This window comes from Micromesistius poutassou, assembly GCF_964030765.1.
Source record: "Micromesistius poutassou genome assembly, chromosome: 3".
Taxonomy (NCBI): Eukaryota; Metazoa; Chordata; class Actinopteri; order Gadiformes; family Gadidae; genus Micromesistius; species Micromesistius poutassou.
The window spans coordinates 23,392,004-23,406,887 of NC_140273.1; the positions used below are offsets into that span (position 1 = coordinate 23,392,004).

Below are 14,884 nucleotides of genomic sequence, written 5' to 3' on the forward strand. Positions count from 1 at the left end.
ACCAGAGGCGTCTGAGAACCTGACGCAGTCGTTTGAGATTCATAATATCATCCGGAGGCGCACACAGCTTTTGACCATGATAATATATATGATATTATATAGATATCTAAACATAATATGATATTATTTAGATCTAGAGCTCCCAGAGTGTTCAGTGTTCCACTGTAAACACTAGCGCATGGTACCGTGGCAACAAGCTGCTCAGGGCCACGCCCCCACCCTCCACCTCGACCCGCCTCTAAAAACGGCCCGTTTGTGGAGAGCTCATTGTGGGCCTGGCTCGTAGTGGCTGTAACTCTGCACCAAGGCTGAACCTCTTGAACGTCTTCAAGTACTGTATTAGGGGCCCACTAACACCTATATTAAAGCATCGATTAAAATAGCATGCCATGGGATCTTTAAACGTCTTCGTCTCTTCATGGTATTTCAGCAATTGATCTATTCGTAAGATATGGTGACATAAGCTGAAACGCTTTAATGTAATAATGTATAATGTTGTTCTTCAGAAAGGTCACCGGGTCACATTGACTGAGAGAATCGGGGCCACAGCGAGATGAGACATTTATCTGATTCCATTGGTAATTAGTCAACCCAAAGCTTGAGCCACAAATCAGCCATCAGCCATCTAATCCTCCACCCTGGCCTTGAACCTGGTGTCTCAGAGGTCAGCTGGGGTCATGACCCTGGTGTCTCAGAGGTCAGCTGGGGTCATGAACCTGGTGTCTCAGAGGTCAGCTGGGGTCATGAACCTGTCTGCTGGTGTCTCAGAGGTCAGCTGGGGTCATGAACCTGTCTGCTGGTGTCTCAGAGGTCAGCTGGGGTCATGCTGTGATTCCAGAGGTGGATGACGTCTGGGCGGTTCAGTGGAATAAACGACCACCACGTCCTGCAGAGTGCAGGCGGAGGAGTGTCTGGGAGTGATAATGGGATGATAATGGGGTGATAATGGGGTGATAATGGGGTGATAATGGGGCCCCATGCTGACAGGACAGACAGCTCCCTGGTCTTCTTGTTCTCATCTGTCTTCCCTCCGTCGTTTCAGAGTCGGACTTCACCCACGACGCCTCCTGCCTCAGCGAATGCCGCAAAGAGAGAGAGGAGAGAGAGCATTACTGCCACAGTGAATTCGGTAGGACACTCAGGTCCATCAGTAAAAACACCTGGATATATCTAATTATGAACGCATATTTTAACTTTCATTTTTATGATCTATATATATATATTTATTTTGGGTATCAAAGTACATAAAACCAGACACGACTCACCGTTTTTTGGTTAATTAATTTAAATTAGTGCCATTTGACTCAACAAACCAGAGTCAACAAATGCAAAGAAAATGATGTAGTCTTTGTTCAGTGTTTCTGCTCCATGGTACAAACACGTGACAGTACTGAGCCCTGACTCCCTGTGGAGCAGCGCTGAACGGGGTGGTCATGTAGCAGCTCTTATGCTCCATGGTACAAACACATGACAGTACTGAGCCCTGACTCCCTGTGGAGCAGCGCTGAACGGGGTGGTCCACGACATGGAGCCGGTGGGCCGTGGCCTGCGCCTCATCACCCTGATGGTGGGCAGCGACGGCTTCTACAAGATGAGCCGCCTCCACGTCAGCCCGGACAGCTTCTTCTTCAAGGTGCGGCTGCTGGTGTTGGACTCGTTCAGGTGCAGCAGGCCCTGCCCGGACCTCAGGCTGGGTAGGAGAACGGGGGACACCATGAAAGCATCACCAGACATGGACAAAGCACACACATGGAAACTAAGTTCACCCAAATCCACATCAGAAGGACGATGACGCAGAGTTCTTTTTGTGTTATTCAGACCCCTTCAGAGGGCTTTAGGTCACAGCTTTCTGCGGCTTTCCTTCTACTGGGAATCGTTTCAGGGTCCACACCGTAGCAAAATAAACCAACCCACAATCGCTTTATTATTACTCCGTAAGTTTGTCCCTACTGATATAAACTGTGATAAATAAACACAGAGAAAGTCCAGCAACAATGACAACTAAAAATTGGGGTAATGCCATCTGATACAAAACGTGTGTTTAGATTGTTGCTTTCCCACCAGGGAGCAGATACATCGTGATGGGTCAGATATACCATCGGAGACGCCACCTGCCCAGTGACCTCCTCGCCATCCTGGCAGGTAAACTGAAGCCTGGCGACGGTCTTCTGAGAAGCAACAACTACGTGAAGAGGTTCAACAAGCGGAAGCACCAGAGAGCGCTGGAGGCCAGCCGGTCCCGCTGCAGATAAAGGAAGCCAAAGACAGAAGGGCTGCAGGGCAGAGAGCGCTGTCAGCCCGGCTGCAGGGCAGAGAGCGCTGTCAGACCTCCTGCTGCCGGGCAGAGAGCGCTGTCAGACCGGCTGCTGCAGGGCAGAGAGCGCTGTCAGACCGGCTGCCCTACAACACTTACCTACACTTACTACACTTACCTTTCGTGTCCTTTGAGCCTGAAGGACAAGAGGTGAAGAGGATTTTTTTAGTCATGTGTCATAATCTTGTTTTTGTTCATTGGATGGTTTTGTATTGTACATTTAAACTGAAGCTATATATATATATATATGTATTGGCATTTATTCATGTCTGGCACATGAAAGTAATTATTTAAAACATGTTTGCCAAAAAACTTGTGCTTCAACATAATCTTGTAGCTGGTGACTGTATGTGTTATTTTGGATTTGCTAATACATTTATAGCTTACAAAAACAGCTTGTTTCACTTAGCTGAACCGAAAAGGATTCATTCGAGCCTGCAAACAAAGTCCAGAATCTTGTTGTCCAGGGATCTGAGTTCGCTCAAATAACGAACAAATAATAGAAAGATTTACAAAAATTAATCTTGATGCAACAAAATGAAGAGCAGACTTCCTAGAGTCTCATGACTCAAGAGGTCAACGCGAGATCAGTCTCCTGGAGACTGGAAAACAGGAAGTAGGCTATTATTCATACACGGGTCAAATGAGAGTTGTTGTTGATGTTTCCAGATAGCATCGCACAGACGGGGCTAGGGGGTGACTTTGTCATGATAACAATGTTTTTTCCAACTTCCACTGAACTTCCATGATGAAGCTGTCTGTGAACCACAGACATCACAGAGGGCCTGATTGGCTGAAGGTGGTTTTGAATTTGCCTGTGAGACACTTTGAGCGCCTCTCAAAGCACGAGATACAGATCAGACTTACTAGTTCCTTACTAGTTAGACTGTTTTACACAAATGCACACAGAACCAGTCCTGAAGTACAAATAGATGTACTTTATGCATTACATACCCATTTGGAGTAGTGCAAAGCCATGGAAGATGAGTAGATTAGTAAAGAATGAGAAAATCAGAAACCCATGACCTAAAAAGACATGTTCAGCAGATTTGAAGTGAAGACAAGTCACAATGTGCACTGAATACCAGCATTATTTAATTATTTAATTGTAAACAGCAATCAAGCAATAAAGATTTGTACATGGTTTGTATAAATGGAATTTGTTTTTGGTTCAGGTGTGTGGTAGAATGTCATGTCCTCTAGCACAGCTGACAGTCAAACCCTTTATGCAATGTTAAACACATTTTGATGAAGATAAAGCACTCACAGTTGAATGCATTGGCAGGAAGAGTTTTTGTCCTTGTCCATTTGGACCATGGTGATGGATGATCACATCAGGAGACCAGACCTAGAATAGGGCTTAAGGACACACAGGTGATTACAATCTGGGAGAGGTGACAATATGCTCTGATGAGCTACATCTACTCTCATTTAGGTGTTCAAAAAATAAAACATGACACATAAACACATAAAACAAAACCTTTATTTACAAGATGCCTATTGTAATTTGTCCTTTGAAGAAACATTACTTTCACAATAATAACATTGCTGCTAGGACAGTTCTGTCTGACTTTGGGCAGCATGAGGGAATCACAGCGGAAGGTTCTTCTCTCTGAGACACCAGTGGGGGGGGGGGGAGAGACATTAACCATGCTGCTGGAGTCAATTAACTTAGAGAGAGAGAGAGAGAGAGAGAGAGAGAGAGAGAGAGAGAGAGAGAGAGAGAGAGGGAGGGAGAGAGAGAGAGAGAGAGAGGGGACAGGAGTGGTCCCTTAGGGTGCCCCATGGTGCAGAGGTAGGGACCATCTCAGGGGACATGTGGTCCAACAAGGGTGGTTCTAAGGTTCTACTTAATGTTTGGTTACTCTTTAATAGATGCTTTCCTGGGTCTATATATCTCTGAAAAATATGATTAACCATTTTCTAAACACACTACTTAATCCAATGAAAGACACCACAGACATTTTGGAAATTGATTTCAAAAACATTACTTTATTCACTAGGATGAAATGTCCTATCAAATACAAAAGAAACTTCATTGTGGCAACAGCTGCTAAAAACATGAGAGAACTTTGCCTCCCCTCTTGGCTAGTTAACTTTACAAAAGAAATGAGAACTTCTCATCAATATCAATAAATAAAAACAGCAACATGATGTCAATATAGAATGTTATGCTTAACATGTTGGTTTATAAAATAAATGTTTGTACAAGAATCTTTTTGCCGCCCTCCGGCCCCAGCTCAAACCAGTATGTACACATCTAACACTTTATAGAAGAATGTTCTCCTAAACCCGAACATGAACCCAAGATCAAGTATATCAAACGGAAATTACACTGTTAGGATGTTAGGAACTTGCTGGTTTAGAGACCGAAAAATGTGAGATTACTGGTCTAAATACATATGTTATTTCACATAAATAGCCATTAAACATATACATGGATGATAGGTGGGTAATAATCAGCATAGAAAAAGAGGAACGTGAAAAACTAAATCACTGACGTGGACGTCATTATCTGACCTAATAAGGGCTTCCTGACCCTCGCGTTTCAACCGAGCGGAGCGCTTAAAGGGGCAGTTCAGAGTTTGGACATCGGGTCTCATTTCCGAGTGAGCCAGTGTGTTATTTATCACTGGAGACCGTTTTCAACACGTCTCATTCAGTCCTTTAGTTGCAGAAATCGCTGGTGCTAGGCTAGCGCAAGTCGAGGGGAACTGCTAGCCTGCCAATAAAAACAGTTTTACCCACTCCAAAGTACACCCGAGGCAAACCAATTATAACGCCAGACTATTGATGTAAATGTCTGTGTTGATAGAACAGTGTTAGAAATAAACTTACCCTTGCGTCGCATTGCATTTGGTTAATAATCCCTGTAGTTGGAAGCAAGCTACGGCAGCGGCGGACTGATATTACCTGGAGTGCGCTTCTGTTTACCTTCTGCTGTAGTGAATCGGTTGCTACACCGGAGAAAAGTGAAATTCCGCCACTGCTGAGAAAGTAGTCCCCCAAAATGTAATGTGATCATTGCGATACAAGGATAGTTTTATTTCTAACACTATTCTATCAACACAGACATTTACATCAATAGTCTGGCGTTATAATTGGTTTGCCTCGGGTGTACTTTGGAGTGGGTAAAACTGTTTTTATTGGCAGGCTAGCAGTTCCCCTCGACTTGCGCTAGCCTAGCACCAGCGATTTCTGCAACTAGACGGACTGAATGAAAAGTGTTGAAAACGGTCTCCAGTGATAAATAACACACTGGCTCACTTGGAAATGAGACCCGATGTCCAAAATCCTGAACTACCCCTTTAACGATTTTTTTTCCCGTAGAATAACTGTGCGTTCACACCAAAAGACACGTTTGTCGCCTGGTCGCGGTGTCGCCTAGGTTTTGTCGCGTAACAAGTCATAATCCGTCGCTGTAGTGATTTGTGCAGTTTTATCAAGCGAATATAGTCGCGCGTGTATGAGGAAGTTGAGTTGTTGTGGAAGTACCAGAGACGTCGGAGAACCCGACGCAGTCTATAGTCATAATATCACCCGGAGGTGCACACAGCTTTTGGCTGTGATAATATATATATATATATATGATATGATAGACATTTAATATTATATGATAATATTAATAATATGATTGGCCGGTTGAATGCTGATTGGCTGTTACGTTACGTCACTCAGGGAGTGAACGCTGATTGGCTGTCATCATGCGAATGTCGCGGCAAAGTTCAAATATTTCAACTCCAGCAAAACTGTCGCTTTGTGTCGTGCTGCAAATCCTCGTGAACGCCCTGTACCGGGCTAGCGCGTTCACGAGGATTTGCAGCGCGACAGTTTCACTCAAGTTTAAATAGTTGAACTTTGCCGCGACATTCGCATGATGACAGCCAATCAGCGTTCACTCCCTGAGTGACGTAACGTAACAGCCAATCAGCGTTCCACCGGCCAACCGTTCCCTGCACTCCGCAGTGAACTACAGCAAAATATTGCGTGTGGTTAGGTGCGGTACGCAAATCTTTTTTTCGTAGGATGGTAGGGGCAAGTACCGCCTTTTTTGCCTCTGATTGGTTAGAAGGGCTCTCCGCAAAATCAAATAACCAATCGGAAGAGAGCCCTTCTAACCAATCAGAGGCGAAAAATGCGACACTTGCCCCTACCATCCTACGAAAAAAATATTTGCGTGCGGTACGGTTACAGCTCGCGTTTCCACCATCGACAGTACCAGGGCGGGGTTTATGCGGACGGCGATATCCGCGGCAGCTACGTAAGCATCGTGACATCAGATCAACCCGACACAGTGTAGCCTGCTAATATACTCAATGAAGAATAAGAAGTCAACACATTAAACTAAGAGCAACAATGTAGGACGTCCAAGAAGGACAGCAATCTTCTGCACGATTCTCCTCGTGGGCACTGTGTTATTATCCACAGGGGAGTACCCAGAAATAGGTACAGCTAAGCGTGGCTCAGTGTGCTTATTTTGGGGCCCCGCACCGAGCCATACCGCACCGCTCGGTGGAAACGCGCCATAAGATCACCCAAAAGGCCATGATGTAAAACGCTGAGTTGCAACACCATTTCATTTCTTGAAAATATGAGTTTTTTTTAATTTGTAACTGCATGGTTTCAATCGGCATGCAATCAAAAATGTTGACAGCACTCCCACACGCTCATTAGTTTGCAATTAAATGTTATGTTCAAGACTACAATAGGCTTTACAAATAACACTTTCACAACGTCCAATGTCAAGTTTGTCTTCACATAAAAGGAAATCATGAAACAAGAATGAGAGCATTACTAAGTTCTGAAATGACTAAACCAACGCATCCGATCGGCTTTTCATTACAGTTTGGACATCACTTTGAAAAAAACGTTTTCTCTCATCGCTGTGAAATGGTAACTTCACCTCGTTAAACGGCTATAGTTATAGCGATGATTCGTTTAAAAAAGGGACTGTTCGAAAAAACATTGTTCCCACAGAACTCATGATTTCTGCAATGAAAAATTCCGCCAAATTGTCAGGCGGAATCCGGGGAGGGGGGGCGCCCGCTGAGTTATCCTGAACCAGCACATTTCTAGGCATGGTTTGGGCATTGGGGTCGAGTCCCGAGAGTTGAAAGATAGCCTACATGTGAGCCAAGCTGTCATCTGAATGAACCATGAGTAGAAAAGGCTGTGAAAGAGAAGGAGACCGAGAGAACGTTGTTGAGCTGCTTCGCGGAGTGAGAAGGTGATGTTTCTAGGTAAGTTGGCGGCAGAAGCTAAGGAGGTAGAGCGGGTCGGCTGGTAACCGCAAGGTTGCTAGTTCGATCCCCGGCTCCTCCTAGCTGAGTTTCGAGGTGTCCCTGAGCGAGGCACCTAACACTAAAGGGCTGATTATGGTCCCGCGTTCACGCATCGCAAGGGGGTGACGGACCCCTTACGTCCTTGCAGACCCTCCTTGCGTCCAGCGCAAGGGCCTGACGTGCGCCTCCCAAAAATTGTAACCTTCCAATGAGGCGACGCAGCCGCAAGGGCTGTGATTGGTCCGCTCAATAAAACCGACGCAGAACTGCATGGTCATTGCATTGCATGAACATGGGACCATAATCAGGCCTTAACTGCTCCCGACGAGCTGGCTGTCGCCTTGCATGGTCGTTGGTGTGTGAATGAGTGAATGTCAGGCAATATTGTAAAGCGCTTTGGATAAAAGCACTATATAAATGCAGTCCATTTACTATTATAAGTTAGGCCTACATTTAAACAGACATTGGTACTGATAAATCCATGCGAAAACACTTTGGAGTAAAGGCAGTTTTGACACAACTGGATTTCTTTTCCCTGTATAAAACATGATTATGGGAATATAGATGGATGGGACTCAGCAAAAACATTGGCTTAGTTACTGTGATTACTTTTAAAATGTTAGTGGCAGTGTAACAGAAAATATTTAATTTTTTAAGAAAAATACAGAAGCTGTACATCTTGAGATTGAAATTAAACATGGAAAAGATACGAGTTGTCTGTGGTCAGTCTCTACATGGGAGCCTTTTATCATCCCCAAAAGTTCAGACGGCTCGAAAGTCCCTTAGCACGAGTAGGGGGTCCCGCTACTCGTCCCCACTCACTAGTGAACAAGTGTCACTGCTGCACCACCACCTGGGACCACTTCCAGAACCATCTCTGTCTCCATGTGCCGTCCTGGACCCTACGCATGGAGCCCTGGTCCTCAACATGGATAGAAATGGCCTGAATCCAACGGTCTGCTGAATGGTCTGCTGTAGCCACAGCAGGGGAGCGGAGGGTGGGAGGGCTGGGGGGAGGGCGCTGGGGTGAGGGGGCTGGGGTGAGGGCTGGGGTGAGGGGGTTGGGGTGAGGGGGCTGGGGGTGAGGGTTGGGGTGAGGGGGTTGGGGTGAGGGTTGGGGGTGAGGGTTGGGGTGAGGGGGTTGGGGTGAGGGTTGGGGGTGAGGGGGTTGGGGTGAGGGGGTTGGGGGTGAGGGGGTTGGGGGTGAGGGGGTTGGGGTGTTTGCGGCAGCAGGGCTTCAGTCCGGAGGCGGTGTGGGGCCGTCTGCTGGTCCAGAGGCCTGCGTGCTGAGGAAGAGGTGGACAGAGCTGGAGTGTGAAGGACAGAGTGTGTGTGGAGAGCCTCTAGGAAGCAGCTGAAGTGAGCTTGTTGTTATGAGACCTAGAGAGAGGAGGGACAGGAGGAGACCAGGCGCTTAGAGCTCATTCTTTGTACTTTTTTTTATTAAAAGCTTGAACATGACAAAAATATGCACTGGGGCAGAGCAGTGTAGAAAACAAAAACCAATGAACTATGACATGTTTAGGATGGGACATGGCAGCCATGTTGGTGAGATGTGAGCTGGGTGTATTTACAGAGAATGGTTACTGGAGCCATGCGCCCTGCCTCAGACTAGGGCTAACTAGACACTATCTTCTATCTTTACAAGTCCTAGAGATTTATTTCCTTTAGAACACAAAAATAGTCCTTCACAAAAGGATATATCATATGCACATAAAATAAAATAAGACACAGGAACAACTGGTAGAACATGAAACTAATAAACGCTGCAAGCATTCATTAAAAAAACACGGCTAAGAAGAGGTAAAATGTTAGGTGGAATACAATAAGCTTGCCCCGCCCAATGAAATTATAAGTTATCTAGTAACATTTCAATAACTTCAATAATCAGTGACTTCTTTTTAAATTCATCTCAGTACAGAAGATTACAAAGCTTAATATCCGGACTAAAAAAATATCAGCCATGTGTCACATGGTCAGAAAGCCTCTCTGAGCTCCCACATCGCCGCCACTGACAGTGGAAAAGGTCTTTTTTTGAGGTTCCATTTTTGTTTAAAATAGAAAAGGAGGACACATATGGTGTAGTATTTTATACATCATTGTACGGTTCTTTGGAGAACTGAAAATAGAAAGAGCTACGTCCAGGACAAACTAACTGGTCTGTTTAGAGCGACCGGCCCCAGGGATAATGACATCACAATCTGTAGGAGAGAGAGGGGGAGAGAGAGAGGGTGACAGGCAGAGAGTTAGGATGACAAGGGGGGAGGAGGAGAGAGAGAATGGATGATTTAAATACATATGGATGAAATGCATGTCACTCTAGGATGCAGAACATCAAAGCACATTAAAGGGACACTTTGTATCGTTAGTAACCAGTCATGTTTCTGAATGGTCATCATTCCCTCAGCTCCGTATCTACCTCGAACACTTCCTGCTTTAAATGACGCAAAATTAACATTTTTGTGTCATTTAAAGACACAAAGGGCTCTAAAAAACTACAAGCACTAGTTCCTCATTTTCAAACGGGCCTATAGGGGGCGGGTCCCACTGACGCTACTGACCTATTACAGAGCAGTGCCAGTGGGCGGGACTTGGGGTGTAAACGGTGTAGAGTACAGCGGTGTAAATACAGTATGGATGTAGACGTTACCGTGTGACCGGTAGATCAGTGCTTTCTTTTTCTTCTTTTTTTTAACTTAACGAGCGCTGAAGAAGCAATGATGTAGTACCAGAGACGCAGTCGTTTATTCATAATACCATCCGGAGGTACACACAGCTTTTGGCCGTGTTCTAAGATATTCTAGAACACTCTGGGAGCTCTATATCTAAATAATATAATATATAGACATCTATAATATAATATATATTATCACAGCCTAAAGCTGCGTGCGCCTCTGGATGATATTATGAATAAACGACTGCGTCGGGTTCTCCGACGTCTCTGGTTCAATCTGAAGGTTCAATCTGGACTTCAGAGTCAAAGCCAAAGTTTCTTCCCCCAATTCCTTCTCCACCATGGCCGAGATAACCCCCACTACCAGTCCTTACTTGTTGTTGAAGAACCAGAGACTTCCAAGAACCGGACGCACTTTTTAATTCATAATATCATCCGGAGGCGCACACAGCTTTTGGCCGTGATATTATATATTATATTATATAGATACCTATATATTATATAATATTATTTAGATATAGAGCTCCGGGAGTCCACAAACGGCAACAATCACCTTCTCCTCCTGCTGCATTCACTCTGGACTGCAGGGAGTGAACGCTGATTGGCTGTTATGTTACGTCCCTCAGGGAGTGAACGCTGATTGGCTGTTATGTTCCGTCCCTCAGGGAGTGAACGCTGATTGGCTGTTATGTTACGTCCCTGATTGGGATTGTGGGAGTTGTCGTCTTCAATCCACAAGCACCAGAAAGTCACTGTCTGCCTTTTCTCGGTCAAGAACTGTATGTCACTATTGGACTACATATATGACCCACTTTAATTTAATGACTCCACCGGTGAAATGCTCCTTTAATGAAGATCAGAGCACAGCTTGTGTTCAGCGGGCCATGGAGATATGGGCTTCTGTGTCCTCCCAGCCAATCACCATGCTAGCATTCTGAATCCCCAATGGTAAGAGACGGTCGCCGTGATGGTGCAATGTGATTGGCTGAACTCCAGAGAAGCTGCCTGCTGGTGCTCTGTGCTCCGCTCCCCCAGGTCCACATGAGCTGTGGAGCCCTCCTTCAATAAGCTCAGACCTGTGACCTCCTGGACCCTCTCACTAGACCTCCACCGGGGGCCACTGAAGGGGAACAGGCTTCACACCATCAACCTCATTTCAGAAGAGCTCTGAGTGAACCCCGGTCACCTGGGCCTCACCAACGAGGGCCCCTAGCTCTGAGGGGCCCCTAGCTCTGAGGGGCCCCTAGCTCTGAGGGGCCCTATAGCTCTGAGGGGCCCTATAGCTCTGAGGGGCCCTATAGCTCTGAGGGGCCCTAGCTCTGAGGGGCCCTATAGCTCTGAGGGGCCCTAGCTACGAGGGGCCCTAGCTTTGAGGGGCCCTATAGCTCTGAGGGGCCCTATAGCTACGAGGGGCCCTATAGCTCTGAGGGGCCCTATAGCTCTGAGGGGCCCTATAGCTCTGAGGGGCCCTATAGCTACGAGGGGCCCTATAGCTCTGAGGGGCCCTATAGCTCTGAGGGGCCCTATAGCTCTGAGGGGCCCTATAGCTACGAGGGGCCCTATAGCTCTGAGGGGCCCTATAGCTCTGAGGGGCCCTATAGCTACGAGGGGCCCTATAGCTCTGAGGGGCCCTATAGCTCTGAGGGGCCCTATAGCTCTGAGGGGCCCAATAGCTACGAGGGGCCTTATAGCTACGAGGGGCCCTATAGCTCTGAGGGGCCCTATAGCTCTGAGGGGCCCTATAGCTCTGAGGGGCCCTATAGCTACGAGGGGCCTTAGCTCTGAGGGGCCCTATAGCTACGAGGGGCCTTATAGCTACGAGGGGCCCTATAGCTCTGAGGGGCCCCTAGCTACGAGGGGCCCTATAGCTCCTAAAGAACTTGAAACAAGAGGAGGAACCTTGGGTTGCACGCTGTAGGTGGAAGTTGAGGTTCTGTGCGTTCGGCTGCATGTTGTGTCCGGAGGAGAACATCTTGGTCTTCACACCAGGTGTGGGAACACACAGACCCCTCCAGCAGGGGAGACCCCAGCCCAGGGGGGGGTGTGTGTGTGTGTGTGTGTGTGTGTGTGTGTCTCACCTGCTGGCCTTGAAGCCCTTGAGCTTCTGGACGAAGAAGTTCTCCAGGACCTCTGCGCACTGGTAGAAGGGCGAGTCGCTGGGGTTGTAGTAGCGGCAGTTGTCAAAGATTTTGGTCATGTCCGCCACGAACTCGGTCAGCTTGACGTAGTCTCGGCGCTGCAGCCGCTCCTCCATGGTGGAGAGGTCTAGGAGAGGAGGGACACAAGGACACGCGTTGGGCCCTGAGGGTGGGTGACTTTAAGCACCGTCTAGTGGTGCTCTGGTGCTTGATGTTTGGAGCGGGGAGCGCTCGGTAAACACCAGGACGTGAGAGCAGGAACCACGCCACAGGAAGTCTGGGGCTCAGCGGCCCCCGGGCCGATCAAACGCCCAGGAGGGAGGGGCCCGCCACCGCCAGGGCCCATCAAGAGGGCCTTTATCCTCTACTGCTGACTGCAGCGCACACACACACACACACACACACACACACAGGCACACGCACACACACACACACACACACACACACACACACACACACACACACACACACACACGAGGGGGAGCGAGAGTGTTTTCAAGGCCCAGCCAGCAGCAGAGTTTGAGTGTAGAGTCTAGTGTAGTGTCTATCTCTTTATATCTATGTGTAGTATCTATCTCTTTATATCTATGTGTAGAGTCTAGTGTAGTATCTATCTCTTTATATCTATGTGTAGAGTCTAGTGTAGTGTCTATCTCTTTATATCTATGTGTAGTGTCTATCTCTTTATATCTATGTGTAGAGTCTAGTGTAGTATCTATCTCTTTATATCTATGTGTAGAGTCTAGTGTAGTATCTATATCTTTATATCTATGTGTAGTATCTATCTCTTTATATCTATGTGTAGAGTCTAGTGTAGTGTCTATCTCTTTATATCTATGTGTAGGGTCTAGTGTAGTATCTATCTCTTTATATCTATGTGTATAGTCTAGTGTAGTGTCTATCTCTTTATATCTATGTGTAGTCTAGTGTAGTATCTATCTCTTTATATCTATGTGTAGAGTCTAGTGTAGTGTCTATCTCTTTATATCTATGTGTAGAGTCTAGTGTAGTGTCTATCTCTTTATATCTATGTGTAGAGTCTAGTGTAGTGTCTATCTCTTTATATCTATGTGTAGAGTCTAGTGTAGTATCTATCTCTTTATATCTATGTGTAGAGTCTAGTGTAGTGTCTATCTCTTTATATCTATGTGTAGAGTCTAGTGTAGTATCTATCTCTTTATATCTATGTGTAGAGTCTAGTGTAGTATCTATCTCTTTATATCTATGTGTAGAGTCTAGTGTAGTATCTATCTCTTTATATCTATGTGTAGAGTCTAGTGTAGTATCTATCTCTTTATATCTATGTGTATAGTCTAGTGTAGTATCTATCTCTTTATATCTATGTGTAGGGTCTAGTGTAGTGTCTATCTCTTTATATCTATGTGTAGAGTCTAGTGTAGTATCTATCTATTTATATCTATGTGTAGGGTCTAGTGTAGTATCTATCTCTTTATATCTATGTGTAGTCTAGTGTAGTGTCTATCTCTTTATATCTATGTGTAGTCTAGTGTAGTATCTATCTCTTTATATCTATGTGTAGAGTCTAGTGTAGTATCTATCTCTTTATATCTATGTGTAGTCTAGTGTAGTGTCTATCTCTTTATATCTATGTGTAGAGTCTAGTGTAGTATCTATCTCTTTATATCTATGTGTAGAGTCTAGTGTAGTATCTATCTCTTTATATCTATGTGTAGTCTAGTGTAGTGTCTATCTCTTTATATCTATGTGTAGTCTAGTGTAGTATCTATCTCTTTATATCTAGTGTAGTGTCTATCTCTTTATATCTATGTGTAGAGTCTAGTGTAGTATCTATCTCTTTATATCTAGTGTAGTATCTATCTCTTTATATCTATGTGTAGAGTCTAGTGTAGTATCTATCTCTTTATATCTATGTGTAGAGTCTAGTGTAGTATCTATCTCTTTATATCTATGTGTAGAGTCTAGTGTAGTATCTATCTCTTTATATCTATGTGTAGTCTAGTGTAGTATCTATCTCTTTATATCTATGTGTAGTATCTATCTCTTTATATCTATGTGTAGATTCTAGTGTAGTGTCTATCTCTTTATATCTATGTGTAGATTCTAGTGTAGTATCTATCTCTTTATATCTATGTGTAGAGTCTAGTGTAGTATCTATCTCTTTATATCTATGTGTAGAGTCTAGTGTAGTATCTATCTCTTTATATCTATGTGTAGAGTCTAGTGTAGTGTCTATCTCTTTATATCTATGTGTAGAGTCTAGTGTAGTGTCTATCTCTTTATATCTATGTGTATAGTCTAGTGTAGTGTCTATCTCTTTATATCTATGTGTAGAGTCTAGTGTAGTATCTATCTCTTTATATCTATGTGTAGAGTCTAGTGTAGTATCTATCTCTTTATATCTATGTGTAGAGTCTAGTGTAGTATCTATCTCTTTATATCTATGTGTAGAGTCTAGTGTAGTATCTATCTCTTTATATCTATGTGTAGAGTCTAG

The 14,884-nt window shown here is 45.1% G+C and overlaps 1 protein-coding gene across 3 annotated transcripts in view; it reads right to left on the bottom strand.

Moving 5' to 3' along the window:
- Positions 1-9,039: 9,039 nt before the first annotated feature.
- The window catches only part of bptf (bromodomain PHD finger transcription factor), a gene marked incomplete at its 3' end in the record, with an annotated part of 55,367 nt that continues 49,522 nt past the window's right edge, over positions 9,040-14,884 (bottom strand). For 2 of the 3 annotated variants that reach the window (XM_084466092.1, XM_084466090.1), the window contains 2 exons: positions 12,349-12,535; positions 9,040-9,797 (listed from right to left, as the gene is read on the bottom strand). In XM_084466092.1, coding sequence (XP_084322218.1) covers positions 9,791-9,797; positions 12,349-12,535 — 194 coding nt within the window. Of the gene's footprint in view, positions 9,798-12,344; positions 12,536-14,884 lie in introns of those variants that run through there. The other variant, XM_084466091.1, reaches the window with a different exon arrangement.